A 21890-nucleotide genomic window follows, 5' to 3' on the forward strand; every position below is an offset into this window, starting at 1 on the left:
GACATCTTTTTCCCGGCAGGCCTTGCGAGAAACGTTTATATAAACATTTAGAATTCTGAATGTAATGTATATATTTTTTGCTTACTAGGTTTAGTTTATTCTTTTTCTAGGATTATCTAATTAGTTATACCTGGTTTATAATTCAGTCTAATATGTTTATGTACGAGTGTGTTATGAAGTAAAATTACAAAAACTTGAACAACGCGGTCGAGAATCTCGTTTATTCCTTTAGTGTAATAATATTTTCTTCAGTGGTATTAATTTCTTACGAAAATATTATAATTCCAAAATGAAGTAATTATATTGATTAAAAATATGCTGTATCATACTTTTCGTAATGTTTTGTTTTACTAACTAGATGCAACTTAATTATTCCATATATTTTAATATACCAATATCAACAGGGGAAAAATGGAAATGACCTAAAATATTTTTCTAACAATTCGTTAAACTAATTATAAAACAAAACTAAAATTTTGTGCATTATTTCCAAACATATCATTTCATTAATATTTTATAAATGACAACATATATTATATTGTATATGTAACTACCATTGCATACTTATAAGTTTTTAAACATTTAATGTAGAATTTATGTTGATTTTATTTTGCCCAGTTTTAATACAGTTTTGAAGTATGATAGTCTTGTTACTAGGATAGCATGAATCTGCTAATACAAGTTTAATACATTTCTTGACAAATGTTTCTCTTATTCATGTAATATAATATATAAATCATAAAATAAGTTTTCTTAAAAATAAATTATTATTGTTTATTGGAATTTAAAACAATTCTGTATCTGTATATTGTATTAAAAATAAAATAATGAAGAATTTTTAATGAAGCACTGATTTTAGCATTAACAATGTAAATATATATATATATATATATATATACACACATGAATAAATGGAAATGCAAGCTACTTTTCCTTACAAAACCGCCCATGAATATATACTTCCCTTTAGGCTGATAGCCTTTGCATGCTTTGCCATATTCTATCAATCCAAATGATGCAAATATGCAGAAAATTTTACTTTCTTTGAAAGTTAATACCGGAAATAAAATTCAGTGCATTTGTAAACTACATTAGTTCTCTTATAGCTTGGCATTTAATTGCCCAATGATTTACTAGTCCAAACTAAGGCAGAATTCAGATATCGTTCAAATAAAAGAAAATTAATAAGGTCTGATTTTTAGACGTATATATGAAGATTTATTTTTTTTAATATTATTTTAAGTCAACCAAATTAATTTCAAATTTAAGTAAGTATTCATGCCTTTCAGTAGCATTATTTTTGATATCTTAAATTAAATAACTGAATGCAATATTTCTTGTTAATAAAAGAAAAGCAATGTTATGAAAGACTAGCGAAGTGGATTTGCAAGTTCTAATTACGAAAGGTCCCATGCTTTAAGGGGTCATTTTTAAAAATACTTAATTAAAAAAATATTTAATGTAAAACTTCCAAACTTCACACATGTGGAATATTAATTCTATATATTTTATCTCATTCTTATTTTATTAATTAATTTCATAGCATTTCGTGTGACACTAGTAGTAATTATTAATTAAATTTTATGCTGTTTCTGATCTATGTTTTGATTTTGTTATTAATTAAGTTAGTTTACATAAGATTTAAAATTATGTAAGGTACAAAAACCTTCTGCATCTATTAATATATGCTGAAGTGAATGAAATTATGCCAGTGAAATTTTTTAAAATCAAAAACAAATTTCTGTGGAAAATTAAAGTTATAAATTCTAAATGCAAACAACGGAGTGAATTTGAAAGTTATCAAAAAAGCTAAAGTGTTAGTCATTTTTTCAGTTTTGCAGAAGAATTTTTATACTTTGCAGAATGGGAATATTATGTTTGGTTTTGTTAGTATTAATTATTACAACTGAATTATTGCAACTTACATTGCAACACGTAATTTAGCTTAAAATTTATTTGAACTTAATTTTCTAATTTATTTTGATCATGTATATTTCATGTGTTATTAATTAAGTTAGTCTTTGAAATGAACTTAATTCTCATCCTATTTATTTACACAATTTTTTTTAAGAAGAAAAAGTCACATTTGTCTTGCTTAGTTGCACACGAAGATACATGTCTATATACAGAGAGAGAAAGAGGAGTTATGTTTACTTGCAGACTTTTTTCCTCCTTTTATATTATAGTATGAAATTCAAGGGGGAAATTAAGCAATCAATTTAATTTTGAAGGATGTGATTACAATAAGATCATAACCAATCAAAAATATTCATGAATGAACTACTGGTAACTATCATAGTATTATTATTTAAAAGAAACCTACATTCCAATAAGAACGCTTAGTAACATAACCATTTAAGTTATCTGATAAAAGTAATTTTCATTCCTACTTCCCTATACCTTGAATTTCACTCTTAGTATTGCCCACTGCTACTCCCTAGACCTCAAAGCATTTAATGCATCTGGAACTGCAATTTGTGTCTTCTTCTACAGCATGCAAGTTATCACCGTTTAGTTTGTACTGCCACGAGCAATGATCTTCAGAATTACCGTATTGCGTAGCATATTCCACCCCACCCAGCTTTAGAACCAGATTCTGAAAATTAAAAAAATATTTACATAATTTTCCCCCTTTTAATGCATTCAGAAAATGAATATCCCAAGATTTTAAAATGGATCAACATAATGATTGTTTTCGTCATACTAACAAAGGCAAACTTTTGCACACTTAAGGCCCCGTTGAATCTTTCTCTTCTAACTGTTGAATATTATGTCAGCCTAATACAAACAATGATCTATGATAGTGAAAGCAAATACCAACTGCCATTCACTGTGCAATTTTGCCATATCAGCTGAATGTTCACCCTAGCAAGCATCGGACCACAACCTTCTCTAATTATTTATGTATGATCTGAGGCCTAAGGATTTGCAAGAACAACAATGAGAATGACAGAAGTTCAAATTATAAAGAAGAATTGAGATAACTTATTAGATGTTGCAATTATGTGTATTCTTATTAAAATAGAGATTTCTTTTAAATAAATAATATTGTGATAGTAGTAGTTTATCCATGATTACTTTTCATTTGCTATATTCCTGTGACTGTGTCCTTTGGAAATTAAATTATTCGTTTAGTTTTTCCCTCTTAAGTTTCGGAAGATAAAATTAGTAAATATAAGTGGGAATATGGCATCAAGAGCATTAGATATCCCCATTTTCTTGAAGCTGTTCACTATTATTGTTTCATCAATGATAGGCCATGCACCCAAAATCCACTAGCAAATCAGTTAGTAAGATGAAAATGACCACTATGCGGACAAAACATTTAGGGTAACTTGTTTTGTGAGCGCCTTAAGGAAGACAAACATTACCTAAATCTTTAAAACATATTCAGAATCCTGGGCTAAAAGAAAGCTAGGGGGGAATGTTGTCCGAGTCCCAGTGATTCCTTTGAACGAATATGTAATATTGTTTTAGAAATTTAAGGTAATAAATATAATATTTTTCGAATGCTAAAACAGTTCGAGAAATTTATTCAAATTCTGAATTCTGAATATAAGTATACTGTATATTATATTTAATAACTATGGTGGCTTCATTTATGAAAATATTTGAATATTGGCTGTTTTTGTACAATGAACCTTCTCTAAGCTAGCTATACGTGATTCCTGAAAATTTTGATCTTTAAATGATAGTGGGCATCCTAGAGAAGTATGTTTACTAATTAGTTATTTTATGAGGAATGCTGGTTAAATTTAAAAAGTGATTGACTGAGGTAGCTTGTCGTAATGAGACGGTTCACTGTAATCCAATTTTTTAAAGAATTTAAGCTGTTCTTAATTAATTAAGATATTATAAAGAAATATGATTAAAAGTGTTATATAAACACATGTTTAAAACATCTATTAAAATAATTTTTATAAGCTTTTTAAGAGCATGATTATGATTTTAAAAGAAATGTTTTTTTCTTTATTTAGGAGATATGATTTACAAAGAGGGGAAAAACCATTCATTTTTTCCAAGCTGTCGAAACGAATTTTTATGAAATGTTTATTAAATTATATTATGTTATTTTTTAATTAATTCTTTTTTTCAGGTTTTATGTAAAGTTTATGAATTAAGTAATAAATTATTTTTACTTCTGTATTTTAATTAGCATATTATTTGCTTCATAGTGTTTCACAATAAAATTATAATTTCAATAAACTTTTTAATTAACATGCTGTAATATAGAGAGAGCATAAAGTTTGTTTTCTGTTGTCACATGTTTATTTCACAATTTTGTATGCGAATCTTGAAATTTATAATAACTAAAAATACTTTTTTAGTATCAATTTTGAAATGGTAAATATTAAGCTTAGATTTATTACATATTATGTTTGTAAAAAATTATAGGTAAAATTAAAATGCATTAAATTTTAAGCTAAACTGAAGTATTAATTTTAGAAATAAATTTCTTAAAGGCATAATTGTATTAAGAATTTTAAGGGAAACAAGGCTTTAAAAATTAAGGTCAGTTGGCAAAGTTTTATGCTTATTCAAAAAGCATGACATTAGATTTTTAATGAAAGACTTCTATCTGTTAGGCCCACCAGCGGCCGAGCGGTAAAGTCGCTGAACACTGGTAGTTCGGTCCGAGGTTCGAATCCCGCGAACGGGCTGGCTGCATGGGTATTTTCGTGGTTTTCCCCATGTGTAACGTGTATACGAGCCAGTTTCCCTTAGAAAGTCCTCCACGAAGGCATCCCTCCCCTTAGGCAGATAGCCCTAGGGAGCTTTGCCATAATTAAATACACACACATCTATCTGTTAATTCAAAGGAAATTATTTGAAGGTAAGTAAAAAAGTTATGCATTATTTCAAACAATAGCAGACTGTTGACAAACACTGAGTGCAGATAAGAATAAAAAGATTAGTTAGACGTTGTAATTCAAGCGTATGAACAAAATTTGAATTCCTTGTAGTAACAAAATGAAGTTCATTGCTATGTTGAATTCTTTAATTTACTGAAAATGTCATTTTTTAGAAGGAGAGAATATATTTTTGAAATATGAAGAACAGCTGTTCTGAGTTCTTCATAGAAATATTTCACAAAATGTCTTTTACTGTAATAATATGATCATATCAACATGCAACACGTTTACTCATATAAGTTAAATCTAAAGCAACATGTGTCTATTTTAGCTAAAATTACTAAAAAGAAAGTTCTAGAACATATCTTATTAACTGACACTAAAACATGCAAATAAAACATACTATTTTTTTCAGCTATTTTACGGGACAAATATAAGGAGTAGCATATCAATTTGAACTTTTAAATTAATCAAAATGATAATATGAAAGGCCTTTCAATAATATCAGACATAAGTTTCTCTTCATAAAACAAAAGTACTCTGCAACAGACTAATGTTACTTTTTGAAAAAAGAACATTGCTGTTGAAAGCACATCTTTTAAATTAATGCTATTCTGAGGTCAAATTGACTAATTTAAAAAGCCAAACTATTATACTTCACTTGCATATATCTGTATAATGATATACACATGCAGATATTGTTTTACTCAAAACATCTTGATTTCAATATATTTTATTATAATAAGCATCATTTTAGACAAAAAAAATCTATTACTTTTATAGACATATCCTTTAGTATTATCTATGAAAAATATATTCTACACACATAATTACTTAATGGGATATTAGAAGGAAATAATCTGAAACCTTTACAGATACAACCATTGGAATTTTACGTAAGAAAAGTATGTTCTACTCACATAATAACTTGCTATAATAATACAAGCAAATAACCTGTAACGGTTACAGATATATTGAGATTTTACATGAGAAAAACATGTTTTTTTTACATAATTATTTGCTGTAATATTACACGCAAATAATCTGTAACCATTACAGATATATCGTTTGGGATTTTACATGAGAAAAACATGTTCTTTTTACATAATTATTTGCTGTAATATTACACGCAAATAATCTGTAACCATTACAGATATATCGTTTGGGAATTTACATGAGAAAAATATGTTCTACTTACATAACTATATGCTGTGATATTACAAGAAAAAGATCTGTAACCATTACAAGCAAAAAAAACTCTTGTAATGTTACAACGAAAACACCTGTTTCTGTTACTCAAATAACCCATGGCATCCCAGCTTCCATGAGTTTTCCTAGTAACCTTACAGATTTTTTTTTACAGTGTACAGGAGAAGGTATTTTTAATTGTATAAATGAAAACTTTAAAAACAAAGGTTTAGAATGGAAAAATTGCTTATCATTTTCTTTAGATAATGCTAGTAATATGATTGGAAAGTTTAAAGGTGTAGCATCATTTATCAAAATGCATCAACCAAGTATAATCACCCGAGGTTGTCCGTGCCACCTCTTGCATATAGCTGCAAAAAAAGCTACTGAAAAATTAATTGGCTCAGAAATTGAAATGTTGATAATAGATATATATTTTTACTTGGAGAAAAGTTCGAAACGGAAGCATAGCTTCAAAGTTGCTCAACAAATTTTGGGACAGAATGCAAAATCTCATAAAATTTTGAAATATTGCAGTACAAGATGGTTGTCTCTTTTAGAATCTATAACAAGGATTTTGGAACAGTGGGATGCTGTGATAAATTTTTTTGGAGATAAACCAGATAACAGTGAGAATGAAGGAAAGAGATTGCAAAACATTAAAAAAATTTTACAGTCACCGACCACCAAATTGTACTTGTTATTTTTGAAAAATACTTTGCCTTTGTTCATAACAGTAAATATTAATTTGCAACAACAAGCTCCTTATATACATAAATTGAGAAGAGAACTTTTTGAACTTTTAATAAATTTATTTGTTAGATTCGTAAAACCATCAGTAATTTCTAAAGAAAATGAAGATGTTACTCTAACGTCTATTCCATTTCAGAAGTATAGTAAACAAAAAGAAAATGAAAATTTAGTGATTGGTGCGGAAACAAGACTATATTTAAAAAATGCCAAGTTGAATGAAAGTGAAGTGAAATCATTTTTCAATTCTGTGCGAGCTTTTTTTGTAACTGCATGTTCATATATAATTGATAAATTTCCACTGAGTGATCCATTTCTAAAACATGCTGAAGTTGCTGACATCAACTTGAGAACTGAAGTCTCATTTTCATCTGTTCTTTACTTGATGAATACTTTTCCATCCATTATTGATGAAAAATGTCTTAATCAAGTAGAAATTGAATTTTCCATGTATCAAGTAGATGATTTGAAAGAAATTGTAGATTTGCGTATTGATATAGCATGGGGAGAAATTGCCAAATTAAAAAATATGAATGGGTGTATTAAATACAAAGTATTGCCTTCTGTAATGCTTGCTGTCTTAATAATACCTCATTCAAATGCAGCTTGCGAAAGAATTTTTTCTATTGTTAAAAAAAATCAGACGAAATTTCGACCAAATTTAGGTCTTAAAACTCTTGAAGCAGTTTTGATTGAAAAAATAAATATGCAGGCAAATGAAGAACTGTGTTATAAAAAAACATTCTCAAAATCAGAACTTAAGCTTGCTAAGCATGCTACATATAAATCTTTGCATTCATAAATTATGCGTATTTTGTTTAATACTTATATGTATCATTCTTGGTTATTTAAATTTTATTTCCCTGTAGAAATCATATCCAGAATAAAGATATGATTTATAGCTTCTGATTTTTTCTATGATTAGTAGTGATTTGAAGTACTTTTTATTAGTGAATGCTTGAGGAGTTAAAAGAAAATTTCTAATTAAATGTGCATATAATTTACAAGGTATATTTTTAATTATTCAGTTTTATATGTATATGGATTTTAAATGTAATAAAATTGATTACAATTAATTATTAATTTAAAATTAATGAATGGTTAATTACAACATACGCTACGCGCACATTTTCAAAGTTGTAAAAATGTCGTTCGCGCGTTGACTACTGACAAGGTTTGCTGAAGGTTGCAGTCTATGATTACGCCAAAGCAGGTGAATTTGGAAAACACCAAAATCAGTCATGCATCCAACTCGTTCATCGAGGCTTGAACTCCGGATGAACTACCAGTGTTCGGCGGCTCGCTTGCTAGAATTTAGGGAGGAACTGATTGTTAGAATTGCGTTAGGCTCTTTGAATGTAGCAAAGCCACGAGGGTTACCTTCTTAAGATGGCAGGCTTTCGTGGAGGAATTTTCTGAAGGCTTAGATTAGGTTATTATGGCAAAGCACAGTAGGATGCCTTCATGTTGAACTTTCTTAGAGAAATTGGCTCCCCATACACGTTACACATGGAGAAAATTATGAAAACGTCCATGCAGCCGGCCCGTTAACCTTGATTCGAATCCACGTCGGAACTACCAGTGTTCAGCGATTTAATTCCTCTACCGCGAGAGGGCCTAATTGTTGAAGGGAACTGGCTTGTATTCATGTTACACACGGTGAAAACAAACAATGCAATCAGCTGATTTGTCTGGCATCGAACACAAACCAGTTCGAACTTCCAGTATTCATTAGTCTTAACCACTCGGCCACTGGTGTCGTGTGGTAGGAGCCACAGATAATGTAGTGAGTAGCAAAAATCCCTCATAGTGGCCCTGGTTACTAGTAAGATTGTAAGTATATTGGTAATCATGCAATTTACAGCAAGGAAATTTCGGAACTTAATTGCAAAGTCAAATGCCACACTCCGATAAACGTGGTATATGTAGAGATGGAAAAATTTATTATTTAAAATACTTGTATTTATTAGTAAACATTTTATAAAATTTATTCTTAATTTAGCGTTTAAGAATTCTAAGAGAGTTATCTGAGTATTTTTTCTTCCTCTGGTAATCCAATAAAATTGAGTAAATTTATGTTCTGTAATATCTTTGCGTGTTATATACATAGTTTTTTTTTTTTTCGTTCAAAGTTAGACAAGTTTACACAAACAATACAAGTCGAAAAGGGAGCTGGTCTGCGCCCGGTAAGCCTGTCGGCAGCGTCGCAAAGCGTAATTTGACTAACGAAAAGATCATGCTTTGGATCTGGTGATATTGCCATGGTATTATCCATAAAAATGGTTGGTGTTGGTGTATTTAATTATGGCAAAGCACACTAGGGCTATCTGCCTAAGGGGAGGGATGCCTTCGTGGAGGACTTTCTAAGGGAAACTGGCTCGTATACACGTTACCCATGGGGAAACCCACGAAAACGCCCATGCAGCCAGCCCATTCACGGGATTCGAACCTCGGACCGAACTACCAGTGTTCAGCGACTTTACCGCTTCGGCCGCTGGTGGGCCCCATAAAAATGAATCTCTCCATTAGTCGCACTATGCATCACATAAATGTCAGCTGTGCGCCGCATGAGCTGACTCAAGCAGATAAGGTCAGACGTGTTCGAGCCTGTACTATTCTTCTCGAATATCAACGCAAAATTAAAGTTCTGGACCAGATAGTCACTTGTGTTGAAAAATAAATTTATTTTAACAACATAGGCCAAAAATTTAGTTGATCTGCACCCGTGAATCTGTCGGCAGCATCGTAAAGCGTAATTTGACTAACAAAAAGATCATTCTTTTGTATTTGGTGGGATTACCGTGGTATTAATCACAAATAGTATATGGAAAAAGGTAAAACCATTGACAGTAAAGGATACAACGAGATGCTAGTGCATGTTGACACTGCTATCAAGGAAAAGAGTAGAATTAATTGAGTTCCGGCGCAGAAAGGTAACGTTCCATCAAGATAATACCATACGTGTCTGCATTCACCGGCTGGCGTCTGTACGGACTCGAAAGGGATCTTTCACCACACCCACTATATAACCCCGACATCGCACGTTCGGACTTCTACCTTTTTTTCACACTTGCAGCTACATCTTGTTGGTCCTATCTTCACTTCTGCACAAGACGTCCGAAATGAGGTTGACCTGTGTTTGGACTCGGGCCACCAAGTTTCTGAGCCGAAGGTTTTGAAAAACTACCAAAACATTGGCAGAAAAGCATAGATTTTTGGTAGTGATTACTACCCGCACTAAAGGTACTGACTGCTTTTTTTTTTCCCTAACTTTATGAAGAACGTTCGTGTTTAAAATTTTCGTTACAACCATTAAATTCTGTAATTTATGAATTCCTTCCCACTTATGTATTTATCAGCTGTACTTTATGAACCTGATATTCCTACAATTATCAGCTGTACTTTATAAATCTGATATGTAGAAACGCAATTTGATTTTATGCATTTCAGTATCAAGTGAAATCTTTAAACTAGTCGTTCATTATAACACTTTATGTTGTTTTCATTCAAAGCTGAACTCAGATAATGTGCCGACTTTAGCGCTCGTCCGCTAGAATTTAGAGAGGAACTGAGTGCTAGAATTGGGTTAGGCTCTTTGAATATAGCAAAGCCACGAGGTGGCAGATAACAGATGCCTTCATGGAGGAAGTTTCTGAAGGCTTAGTTTAGTTTATAGCAAAGCTCCTCATACACGTTACACATGGGGAAGATTATGAAAACGCCCATGTAGCCAGCCCGTTCGCCTTGATTCAAACCCAGGTCGGAACTACCAGTGTTCAGCGATTTAACCGCTCGGGCGCGGGTGAGCCTAATTGCTGAAGGAAACTGGCTCGTATTCATATTGCACAACAGGAAAACAAACCATGCAGCCAGCTGGTTCGCCTGGGATCGAACCGAAACCAGGTCTAACTTCCAGTAATCAATATTCTTAGTCACTTGCAGCGCGTGGCAGAAGTGAGAGCCACAGATATTGTAGTGAGCAGCAAAAACCTCTGATACTGGCCCTGGTTACTAGTAGGATTATATATTGGTAATCATCCAATCTACAGCAATGAAATTTCGGAGCATAATTGTGAAGTTAAATACGATACTCCGATAAACGTGATAAAGATGGAAAAATTTTTAAAAAAAGGAAACTTACTATGCAAATACATGTATTCATTAGCAAACATTTTATAAAATTTATTCTTAATTTAGCGTTTATGAATTCTCAGAGAATTATCTCATCAGATTATTTTTTTCTCCTCTGGTAATCCAATATAATTGAGTAAATTTATGTGCTGTTAATATCTTTGCCTGTTATGTACATAGTTTTTTTTTTCGTTTAAAGTTAGATAAAACTGAACGTACGTTACACTGAAATTACTTTGTCTAGAAAGTAAGTCGCTTGGATAGAAACAGATGTGGGGTTTCATTTTTAGAAGACATGAGATCATTTTCTGTAAAGTAATGTTATAAAATTTTGAATTTGAAATAATCTTACTTCGTTTTTAGTAGCGCAGAATGATAAAGATTTAATGAGAATATAGGAAAGCATCTTTTTAGAAATGCTGTTATAATTCTGCTATTTTATTTTTTTATGGTAGGTCAAGGAAAAAGGCAGGCTGTTAAATACGGTAACAGCACACTGCTCTGTTTCATATATAGCGAATCCGCTCTGAAATGAGGCACGAAGCAGTAAAGTAGCTGAACACCAGTAGCTCGGTCCGACTAGCTGCGCTTTCGTGGTTTTACCCTGTGTAACATGTATAGGAGTCAATTCCCCTTAATTTCAATTAGACTTTTGAAATAAAAGTCTTCCACGAAGGCATCCTTTTCCTTAGGCAGCTAGATCGTACCGGTGTTTATGTTATCAACAGTACTGGTTATTTTCAAAAATGATCATCCTAGAAAGGTGATTGCCAAAAGTATTCACTTCGCTTATTTATACGTTATGCATGAATATACTCTTTTTAGTCAATCTAACATATATAAATTACTAATGCTTAAAACAAATTCAATTTTCAATATTCTGTTTCCTATTTGTTCCTGTTCAATGAAACAAATTCATTCACAGCAAATCCAAATGCGTCGCTACAGGAAGATGATAAACCAGCTCAGTACGTAATTACAGTTGCATCCGGAAAAGAGTACATATACATATAAATATATAATATATATATATACGATATACAATATATATATATATAAATATTATCGTTTTTGGGGATGTATCTATAATATGTATCATTTTACTTTAGTAAAATATAATATTCAATTTTGTAATTTAGGAATTTCTTCCCCCTTATCATGTATTATCAGCTTGTACTTTACCCCTTCAATTATCAGCTGTATTTTATAAACCTGAAACATAGAAACGCAATTTGATTTTATGCATTTCAGTATCAAGGGAAATCTTGAAACTGATAGTTCATTATAACACTTTATGTAGTTTTCATTCAAAGCGGATCTCAGATAATGTGCCGTGTACTAGAAAAATTTGATAATGATTTATCCACTTTTGAAATAAAAAAAATAATAGTTAGGAGTGTTATACGATTTTATAATACAAGTAAAAAATATATATAAAGCTCTGGAAAGTGCTAACACATATTTATGGAATATTATGGATGGTAATTTATGAAATATTATGGATGGATAAGTAAATGGAATATTATGTGCATGCTATATATGTATACACATATCATCAAGTATAAATTCATTTATATATAATTTTTATGTCGCGATGAAATTACCGAAATGCTTAAAAATCCAGTTATTTTTAAAAACTGTTTTCTTCCGCAGAATAACGGCAAATTATGAAACATTACGTAACATTGAAAAGCGTGATGAACAAATTTTGCGAAAAGAAATAGCGACTGCTGCACGTATCTCACAGATATCTTTCATTCAACACAAAAGTGGAAAAGTTCTATTCCTGTTCAAAACATACCCTGCAGTCTGAGTCACAGACAGAAGAAATGACAGCAAGTCCTTTTGTTCAACTGAGGGGATGTGTTTAAGTGTTTTATGGCTTACTCACTTTCCCGCCAAACGAGTACAGAGAAAGGGAAGCGTCGTTGCCATAGTAACCGGGCTGTAGGTAGTCTTACAGATCTGAGTCTTTATCGCTCAACGTTCGTAGCGTCATCTGTTATTGACAATCGACATGAGAAAGGGGTATTAAACGCTCTTAAGGAACAAACAATTTATTCTGACTCCCGGGTCCTCTATAAAACAGAAGTCCAAAAAACCAGTTTTTAGCTTTCCAAAATGAACCACAAATTTGGTTTTGTAGATCCACATGCTAGAGTTCATATGCATGCATGTGGCAGCAGAAAGTTGTAGCTCAGGGTAAAAAAGCCTTTGAAGCTATTTTAGAAGCAATTTCCGAGTATTTTCTACTCAAAAGAAGAAAAACTTGTTGCATCAAATTACTGCTGAAGTTAGCTCATCTTCCTCCTTTAACACATAAGTACCGAAAACTTGATATTAATTTCATTCTCTTCAAGAAGGCTTTTTAATGGTGTAGGAGGTGCTGGCTCTTTGTTAGCATGTGCGTTGATAAGACTTTTGTGACCTTTGCGTGTAGTTTGACTCGAACTGCAGTGATTTTGCCTCGTGTTAAACCTGCAAAATGTCCTTTTTTAGGACACTGGACTGTGTGGAAGATGAGTAAAGCGACTATGCGGAATTCTGAACTGCTTATAAAATCGCAGCCTGTTATCTGGGCTAGGAGAAATAAATTCTTAAAATCTCCTCAGATGAAAAAGAAATCAGGATTTCATGTGAAACCTAAGAAAAGCTTTCTGATTCTGAGAAGAAACAGGACTTTTCCTAATTGGATACTATGAAAATATTCTTGGCATTAGGGAATTAATATGGATTCATGGTGTGGATAATACGGTTGGAGACGTTAGGTAATAACAGAATTTCATCTAACTGGAAGAAAGTTAAATTGACGCTGAAAAAACCTTGAGCAGATGACGTGTGTGCATAACATAAAGAATGATGAATGGACGATCCCTCGTCAACCTGCTAATAGCCAATGGAGGCTGTGCAGGAAAACCACTTTCAAAGCTTGGATAACCTGACTTGAACCAGTGACTGTAAACAAAAAATAGGAAGGAGGAAAATTATTGCTGATACCACTGGATCAGAACGCAACAGAGTGGCTCCAAATTCATGAGATCTTTCGTAAAACATGAAAATACTTTAAAGCAAACATGAAAAACCAATAAATTTTTGTGCATGTGAAAACTCTGCCAGATTTGCGGAAGATGACTAAAATCCTGAAAGATAAAAACATCTTGTTTAACACTTATCAGTTGAAGACTGAAAAGCATCTCATGACTTGAAGAGCAGTTTTGAAGTATTTACCTGCATCGGTAAGGGAGCATTTCCAGCATCGGTAAACTAAGAAGCAATCTTTTGGGATCTGGAGAAAAAGAAACTTTTTCACAATTAAGATGAAACAATTCGCGAGAACTAAAAATGGAACTGCTGAGAAACTAAACATATTTTTGCTCGAACTGCAGGGGAATACAGAATACAGTGGGTGAAGCAATTTCCAGCTAAACAGCATGTTTAGTCTGAATATGTGGACTATAAATTACTCTCCCAAGAAGAAGTGAACCCAATGTTTTCAATGTCAGAAGTGGGGTCATACCTAGCGCTTACGTAAATCTGCGTTCAGATGGCGGAGTAAAGAGCATAGAGGCATAGTCATAAGGGCATAAAATACGGGAGTTCCGTTCACACCTGCGAGACGGGGGTCTAAGCTGTGGCCAATGAGAGAAATTAAATTTGCGCATGCGTGGATGTGTCGACACCTTTCAAGGGCTATTTTCCAGCGTGATTGATTTCCCGTGCTCACTCTGCTTAATTTCGTTATTTTGTGTCATGCCCTTTTCAGCTCACCACAAAGTTTTACTGGTTCAACAGAATGCTCTTTTATCTGCCCTTCTTACAAGCCAAGAGACAACGGAAGAAGGTAAAAAAAGAAAAAGAACGAAATGGTCTAGAGATATTTTTTTGGGAAGACCATTACTTGGTTGGCACATATTTCTGTGCAAAGCAGTATGGAATATTTCTGCATTGTACTGTTGTACTCTCTATACTATAAACATGCACATGCATATTTATATATATAAAACCTTCTTCAATTTTTATATATAATTTCTCTTAGGAGAAATACAATATTCTAAATATGCCTAATTAAAAAAAAATCTTGAGGATAAGTGACAGATATCCCGTATATAATATTTTTCCATTTTGCAGGTGTGAAAGCAGTTAAGCGGAAAACAGTACTTACCATACATTATTTTTTTTTAATTTTCAATTTAATTTTTTTACCTGTTGTTTTAAGGATATTTCACTACATTTTTTCCTTCTTGGAATTCGTAAGAGCATTTTCTCAAAAGATTAATCTTTTATTACTTATACAAAGCTTACACCATTGAATTGACTATTGTGACTATTCTTAAATTGTGACTATTCAAAAGGAACATGTTTCTGTGCTTAGAACTCCTTATTCACTGTCACTGTCGATCACTACAGTAGTTGGCTGCACTACCAGTATCAATTATCACTAGTACTAGTATCCCACAACTTGTCACCATAAGCAGCAACCACAACTAGTACAATACTATGAAACGTTCACCCAAACAATGTATTTTATGCTCAATCATTAAATACATTTTGCTGTGTTGCCAGCTGTTTGTATACATCTATTTCTAATAATTTTCATGTATAAGCTGCACCCCTGAATTTCATATGCTTTTTCTGAAAAAAAAAAGGGGGGTTACACTCGAGAGACTACAGTACATAGTAAACACTAACTTTCAGAAATTTTTGTGGATAATTCTGCAAACTGATATGTTTACATCATAAGAGTTATTCAAATTAAACTGTGCTCTGCTGTGAGATGTCATAGATGTAAGTTTCATCCACGTCTGTTGTCAGAAGTAATTACTTTTAATGATTTTTCATTTGCTGACTGATTATGACAATTCTTTACTCACTGGCAGACATGCATATTAAAGCACCAAAAAGAGTTTAATTTCAACATATACTGTCATTTCTATTTATGACTAATATCTCAAAAGTAATTTCACATTGACAAATTTTAGGTACCCAAGTCTCCAAATACAACGAAATTATAGACATTCATACCTTATTCAGAAATTTCTACAAGAGAAATAGGATGAATTTAATGATCAAAATATATGCATATTTATATATATAAAACCTTCTTCAATTTTTATATATAATTTCTCTTAGGAGAAATACGATATTCTAAATATGCCTAATTAAAAAAAAAATCTTGAGGATAAGTGACAGATATCCCGTATATAATATTTTTCCATTTAGCAGGTGTGAAAGCAGTTAAGCGGAAAACAGTACTTACCATACATTATTTTTTTTTAATTTTCAATTTAATTTTTTTACCTGTTGTTTTAAGGATATTTCACTACATTTTTTCCTTCTTGGAATTCGTAAGAGCATTTTCTCAAAAGATTAATCTTTTATTACTTATACAAAGCTTACACCATTGAATTGACTATTGTGACTATTCTTAAATTGTGACTATTCAAAAGGAACATGTTTCTGTGCTTAGAACTCCTTATTCACTGTCACTGTCGATCACTACAGTAGTTGGCTGCACTACCAGTATCAATTATCACTAGTACTAGTATCACACAACTTGTCACCATAAGCAGCAACCACAACTAGTACAATACTATGAAACGTTCACCCAAACAATGTATTTTATGCTCAATCATTAAATACATTTTGCTGTGTTGCCAGCTGTTTGTATACATCTATTTCTAATAATTTTCATGTATAAGCTGCACCCCTGAATTTCATATGCTTTTTCTGAAAAAAAAAAGGGGGGTTACACTCGAGAGACTACAGTACATAGTAAACACTAACTTTCAGAAATTTTTGTGGATAATTCTGCAAACTGATATGTTTACATCATAAGAGTTATTCAAATTAAACTGTGCTCTGCTGTGAGATGTCATAGATGTAAGTTTCATCCACGTCTGTTGTCAGAAGTAATTACTTTTAATGATTTTTCATTTGCTGACTGATTATGACAATTCTTTACTCACTGGCAGACATGCATATTAAAGCACCAAAAAGAGTTTAATTTCAACATATACTGTCATTTCTATTTATGACTAATATCTCAAAAGTAATTTCACATTGACAAATTTTAGGTACCCAAGTCTCCAAATACAACGAAATTATAGACATTCATACCTTATTCAGAAATTTCTACAAGAGAAATAGGATGAATTTAATGATCAAAATATATGCATATTTATATATATAAAACCTTCTTCAATTTTTATATATAATTTCTCTTAGGAGAAATACGATATTCTAAATATGCCTAATTAAAAAAAAAATCTTGAGGATAAGTGACAGATATCCCGTATATAATATTTTTCCATTTAGCAGGTGTGAAAGCAGTTAAGCGGAAAACAGTACTTACCATACATTATTTTTTTTTAATTTTCAATTTAATTTTTTTACCTGTTGTTTTAAGGATATTTCACTACATTTTTTCCTTCTTGGAATTCGTAAGAGCATTTTCTCAAAAGATTAATCTTTTATTACTTATACAAAGCTTACACCATTGAATTGACTATTGTGACTATTCTTAAATTGTGACTATTCAAAAGGAACATGTTTCTGTGCTTAGAACTCCTTATTCACTGTCACTGTCGATCACTACAGTAGTTGGCTGCACTACCAGTATCAATTATCACTAGTACTAGTATCACACAACTTGTCACCATAAGCAGCAACCACAACTAGTACAATACTATGAAACGTTCACCCAAACAATGTATTTTATGCTCAATCATTAAATACATTTTGCTGTGTTGCCAGCTGTTTGTATACATCTATTTCTAATAATTTTCATGTATAAGCTGCACTCCTGAATTTCATATGCTTTTTCTGAAAAAAAAAGGGGGTTACACTCGAGAGACTACAGTACATAGTAAACACTAACTTTCAGAAATTTTTGTGGATAATTCTGCAAACTGATATGTTTACATCATAAGAGTTATTCAAATTAAACTGTGCTCTGCTGTGAGATGTCATAGATGTAAGTTTCATCCACGTCTGTTGTCAGAAGTAATTACTTTTAATGATTTTTCATTTGCTGACTGATTATGACAATTCTTTACTCACTGGCAGACATGCATATTAAAGCACCAAAAAGAGTTTAATTTCAACATATACTGTCATTTCTATTTATGACTAATATCTCAAAAGTAATTTCACATTGACAAATTTTAGGTACCCAAGTCTTCAAATACAACGAAATTATAGACATTCATACCTTATTCAGAAATTTCTACAAGAGAAATAGGATGAATTTAATGATCAAAATTCCATTCAAATGATAGTAATAAAGAGTGGATAATAATAACAAATACTATTCATTAAATTATAGTCCATGTTATGAAGTATGTGTGCTATTCAGTTTCATTAAAAGTAAATTCTTTTCAAGGAGAACGTAATTAAAAAAACAGAACAGAACATCAGCACAAGACAAAACTGTCCAGACTGTTGCCTGTTGTTTTAAGGATATTTCACTACATTTTTTCCTTCTTGGAATTCATAACAGCATTTTCTCAAAAGATTAATCTTTTATTACTTATACAAAGCTTACACCATTGAATTGACTATTGTGACTATTCTTAAATAAGTGAAAATATTTTATTCTTTTTTTTTTTACAGCAATATTTTTACTGTTAAAAAAAACAGCAGATTCTTGATATTGATTTGATGTTTTAGTACAATTTATTCATGAAGTTTGTTAGGAAAGAAAATCACCATTTGAAGCAAATAGCAATACAATATTTCCAGCTTTTTCAATAAATTTATTCCTAAATACAAAAATAATTAAACAGGAAGAAAATGATAGTAATAATTTATGCAAAAATAATAGACAGAAAGAAAGTAATAATAATAATTTACACAGAAAAAATAAAATTTTTGCAAGCATGCATTTTTTAAAGATTTTCATAATAAAATGAAACATAATGGATGGAATCAATCATCTACAGGATCATACATAGCATGCCTGATCCTGAGCTTAACTTTCGCTTTACAAGTTTCATGCATATTTTGATTTATTGTGAAAACTCATTAAAAAATGCATGTCATCATCGTAGATTTCTCGCGAGATCAAGTTATTATTTTGTTCAGACACAATTACAACTCATTCGGATACGATGTGCTCCATATTATAAAAAATGTTGCCATCAATGTGACAGTGAAATCGTCTAAAGAAAGCCGCTTCATTTTACCTTCGCTCTGATTGGGTGGTGCTTATCCCAAACTCGGCGTAAAGTTGAAAACTTGGAACTTGTGCCACGAGCCTTAAACCAGATTATGTGACACAGCACAGACTGGTTTCCTTGGCAACGCAGCTCGGCTTTTACCCCTTATGCCCCGTCTGAACACAGCCTAACAGGCCTGAACACTGCTGCAAGAGTGGTCAAGGATATAGAAATAGAATTTGCTTGAAAAAAACAGAAGAGAAACTGTCCTGCATTTTCTGTGGTGAGGAGCATGCAAGCAGTTATCATGGGTGTAGCACCTACAAAAATAAGTTTGAAAGGAGGAAAACTTCTGAAAGTCTGCTGATTTTGTTCCTAAAATGAAAGAATTTCCAGTCTTAAGTAAAAAAGAAGAAACTACCAAAAAGGTGCAAAGGGGTCCTCTGCATAGTGAGAAATCAAAGGGAAATATAGTTCCTCCTCTGGACATTTCGAACGAAGACTTTAAGGGGCTACATGATGATAAAACTCAAACGTTTCTGGAGAAAATTATTCATCATATCAGCAAGATTAGGGAAGCTAAGTCCCTAGCTAAAAAACTGCAAGCAGGATTCCAAGCTACCATGATGATTATCGAGTTTGCAGAAAGCACAGATTAAACTTTGTTGCTACTTCTACCTTCATTTACCAGAGTAAGTGTTCTTCTTTACATGGCATTTTCATAGCTTCTTGAAAGTTGAATTTTTCGGCTTTGTTCTTGCAGGATTCTTAGAACTTCTGTGCAAATTATTCATTTCTTATTATTAAGCCCTTTTATGCAAGTTATTTTCTAGCAATAATTTGTAACTTTTAATCTTTGTTCTACAAGGGGTAGGCCCTCATACCCAAGCATCCTGGTGCTCAAGTGCTGTTTACACTGAATCAAAATTGATTATCTAATGCATTTTGTTTGTGAATATATTTATTTTCACTCACACATTTCTGAGGCAAAGTCTGAACAGCTAAAATTCTGCAATATGTATTTTTATAATGCATAAAAAAATGAGAAGTTTTGTTTCAGACATTTAAAATAAATTATAACTCTATTCTAATCACCTTATAAAAAGCATTACACCTGCAAATGCCTAGTGTTAAATTATTAAGAATAGAAATGCAACTTACATAATTAATGCAATTATAAAATTAAGTTCATTATTAAGTTCAATCTGCCATATTTCTTTTACATCCTCTTATTACCTTATTAACCACATTAATGCAAACTGTTTATTACCATTATGTAAATGTGAAAAGTAGTTTTTAACATTAGGATTTTGAAATTAAGATGAAAATTTCAATACATAGTGCTAAGATTAATGCTAAAATTATGCAGTATTCTATATGGTATTTTGTATTTGAAATACTCAGCTAGACTGTGGAAATTATAATGATTCAAACTTATAAATCTTGGTACTTTTCTGTTATAGAAACCAGGTTCAGAAATGTATGAATATACATGTTTGTATACATACATACACACCACACATACATATAGAAGCATACATACATTTCTGACTCCAGACCCGATAACAGAAAAGTACCTAAATCTTTTATTATAAAACTAAAGTGGCAAATTCATCTAGTAAATTTCTTCATCTTTAAAAACTAGTAAAATGCTTTACACTTAAGGAATACTTTACTATTAGCAAGAATATATCCAAGATTGATATCAAAATGTAATTCAAAAGTAACCATTATTGATAAGATTATAACAGTTAAAATAATTGAAAGGTAAATGTAGCTGGGCAAAGCTGATTGAGAAGCAAGAAGTGTGATAAAAGAAGCATTTAATTTTATTGCATTTTTAAAATTGCTGAATTTTATATGCTTGGATTTTAGTAAGTTTGAAAATTACTCTTCAGATTTATTTCACATTATTCAAGAATAAATACTTTGAAGATACTTACATTTTTTAAAACAAAAAATACAGATATAAGAATAGTTATTAATAAAGATATGGAATTTTAATCAAATAGCTTGGCACAACTTTTAAACAAAAAAAAAAAAAAAAAAAATATTTCTCACTTTCAAACATTCATCTGTTCTGTCTCTCATTATGATTATTCAGGCAGTAGCTTAATTACACTCGATAGTTGATGTCTGTATCAGCTAGATGATAAAAAAGCAGAAAACTTAAAAATTTTTACACATAGTGAATTAAATTACAAGCATTACACATTAAAATACAAAACCTCATTAAAGAAAAAGTGGTAAAAATATATTTATTTAAATTGGCGATTTTTGGCAGTACATGGACATTGAGTTTGTGCAATTCTTTGACTTCTTCTTTTAGTGTACAAAGCCAAAATAACAAGTCAAGGAACTGCACGAACTCGGTATCCATGCATACATTGACCTGTTTTCACTTAACATCAGAGAATTGCAGAAACTTGGCATTGCACACTGACTTGACTCTGTCCACCTATACATCAATCTATTTTCACTTAAACTGCAAAAGCACCCAATTCTACACTAAAGCCAAACAAAAAATATATAATCTCAATAAACTGCAATTTACATCACACAATGAAATAACATAAAAAAGCACTATGCACTACTATCGCATCTCTGCACTACATAAAGAAATGTCCACTTACCTTATTTAAAAATTTCTGTGTCTTCTGTCTGTGGCACACATGATTCCTTAACAGCATTCAAAAACTTTCCTCAAAACATGTTCCATTTCTAATGGAATGCTTTATACGATGACCATTTGAACCTTTCTTGCGACAAACCCATTCAATCTTTATGATTAAGCCATCTTTATGATTTTTAT

The 21890-nt window shown here is 31.6% G+C and overlaps 1 protein-coding gene across 6 annotated transcripts in view; it reads right to left on the minus strand.

The window, feature by feature from the left end:
- LOC118196321 (syntaxin-1B-like) overlaps positions 1–21890 on the minus strand; it is a 177756-nt gene that overhangs the window by 137106 nt on the left and 18760 nt on the right. For all 6 annotated transcript variants that reach the window (XM_085819082.1, XM_085819085.1, XM_085819081.1 and 3 more), the window contains one exon: positions 21140–21223. In XM_085819082.1, coding sequence (XP_085675208.1) covers positions 21140–21169 — 30 coding nt within the window. In that variant the 5' untranslated portion in view covers positions 21170–21223. The remainder of the gene's footprint in view (positions 1–21139; positions 21224–21890) is intronic.

Source organism: Stegodyphus dumicola, chromosome 6 (assembly GCF_044657685.1).
Source record: "Stegodyphus dumicola isolate Sdum_Otavi_A_Nest chromosome 6, ASM4465768v1".
NCBI lineage: Eukaryota > Metazoa > Arthropoda > Arachnida > Araneae > Eresidae > Stegodyphus > Stegodyphus dumicola.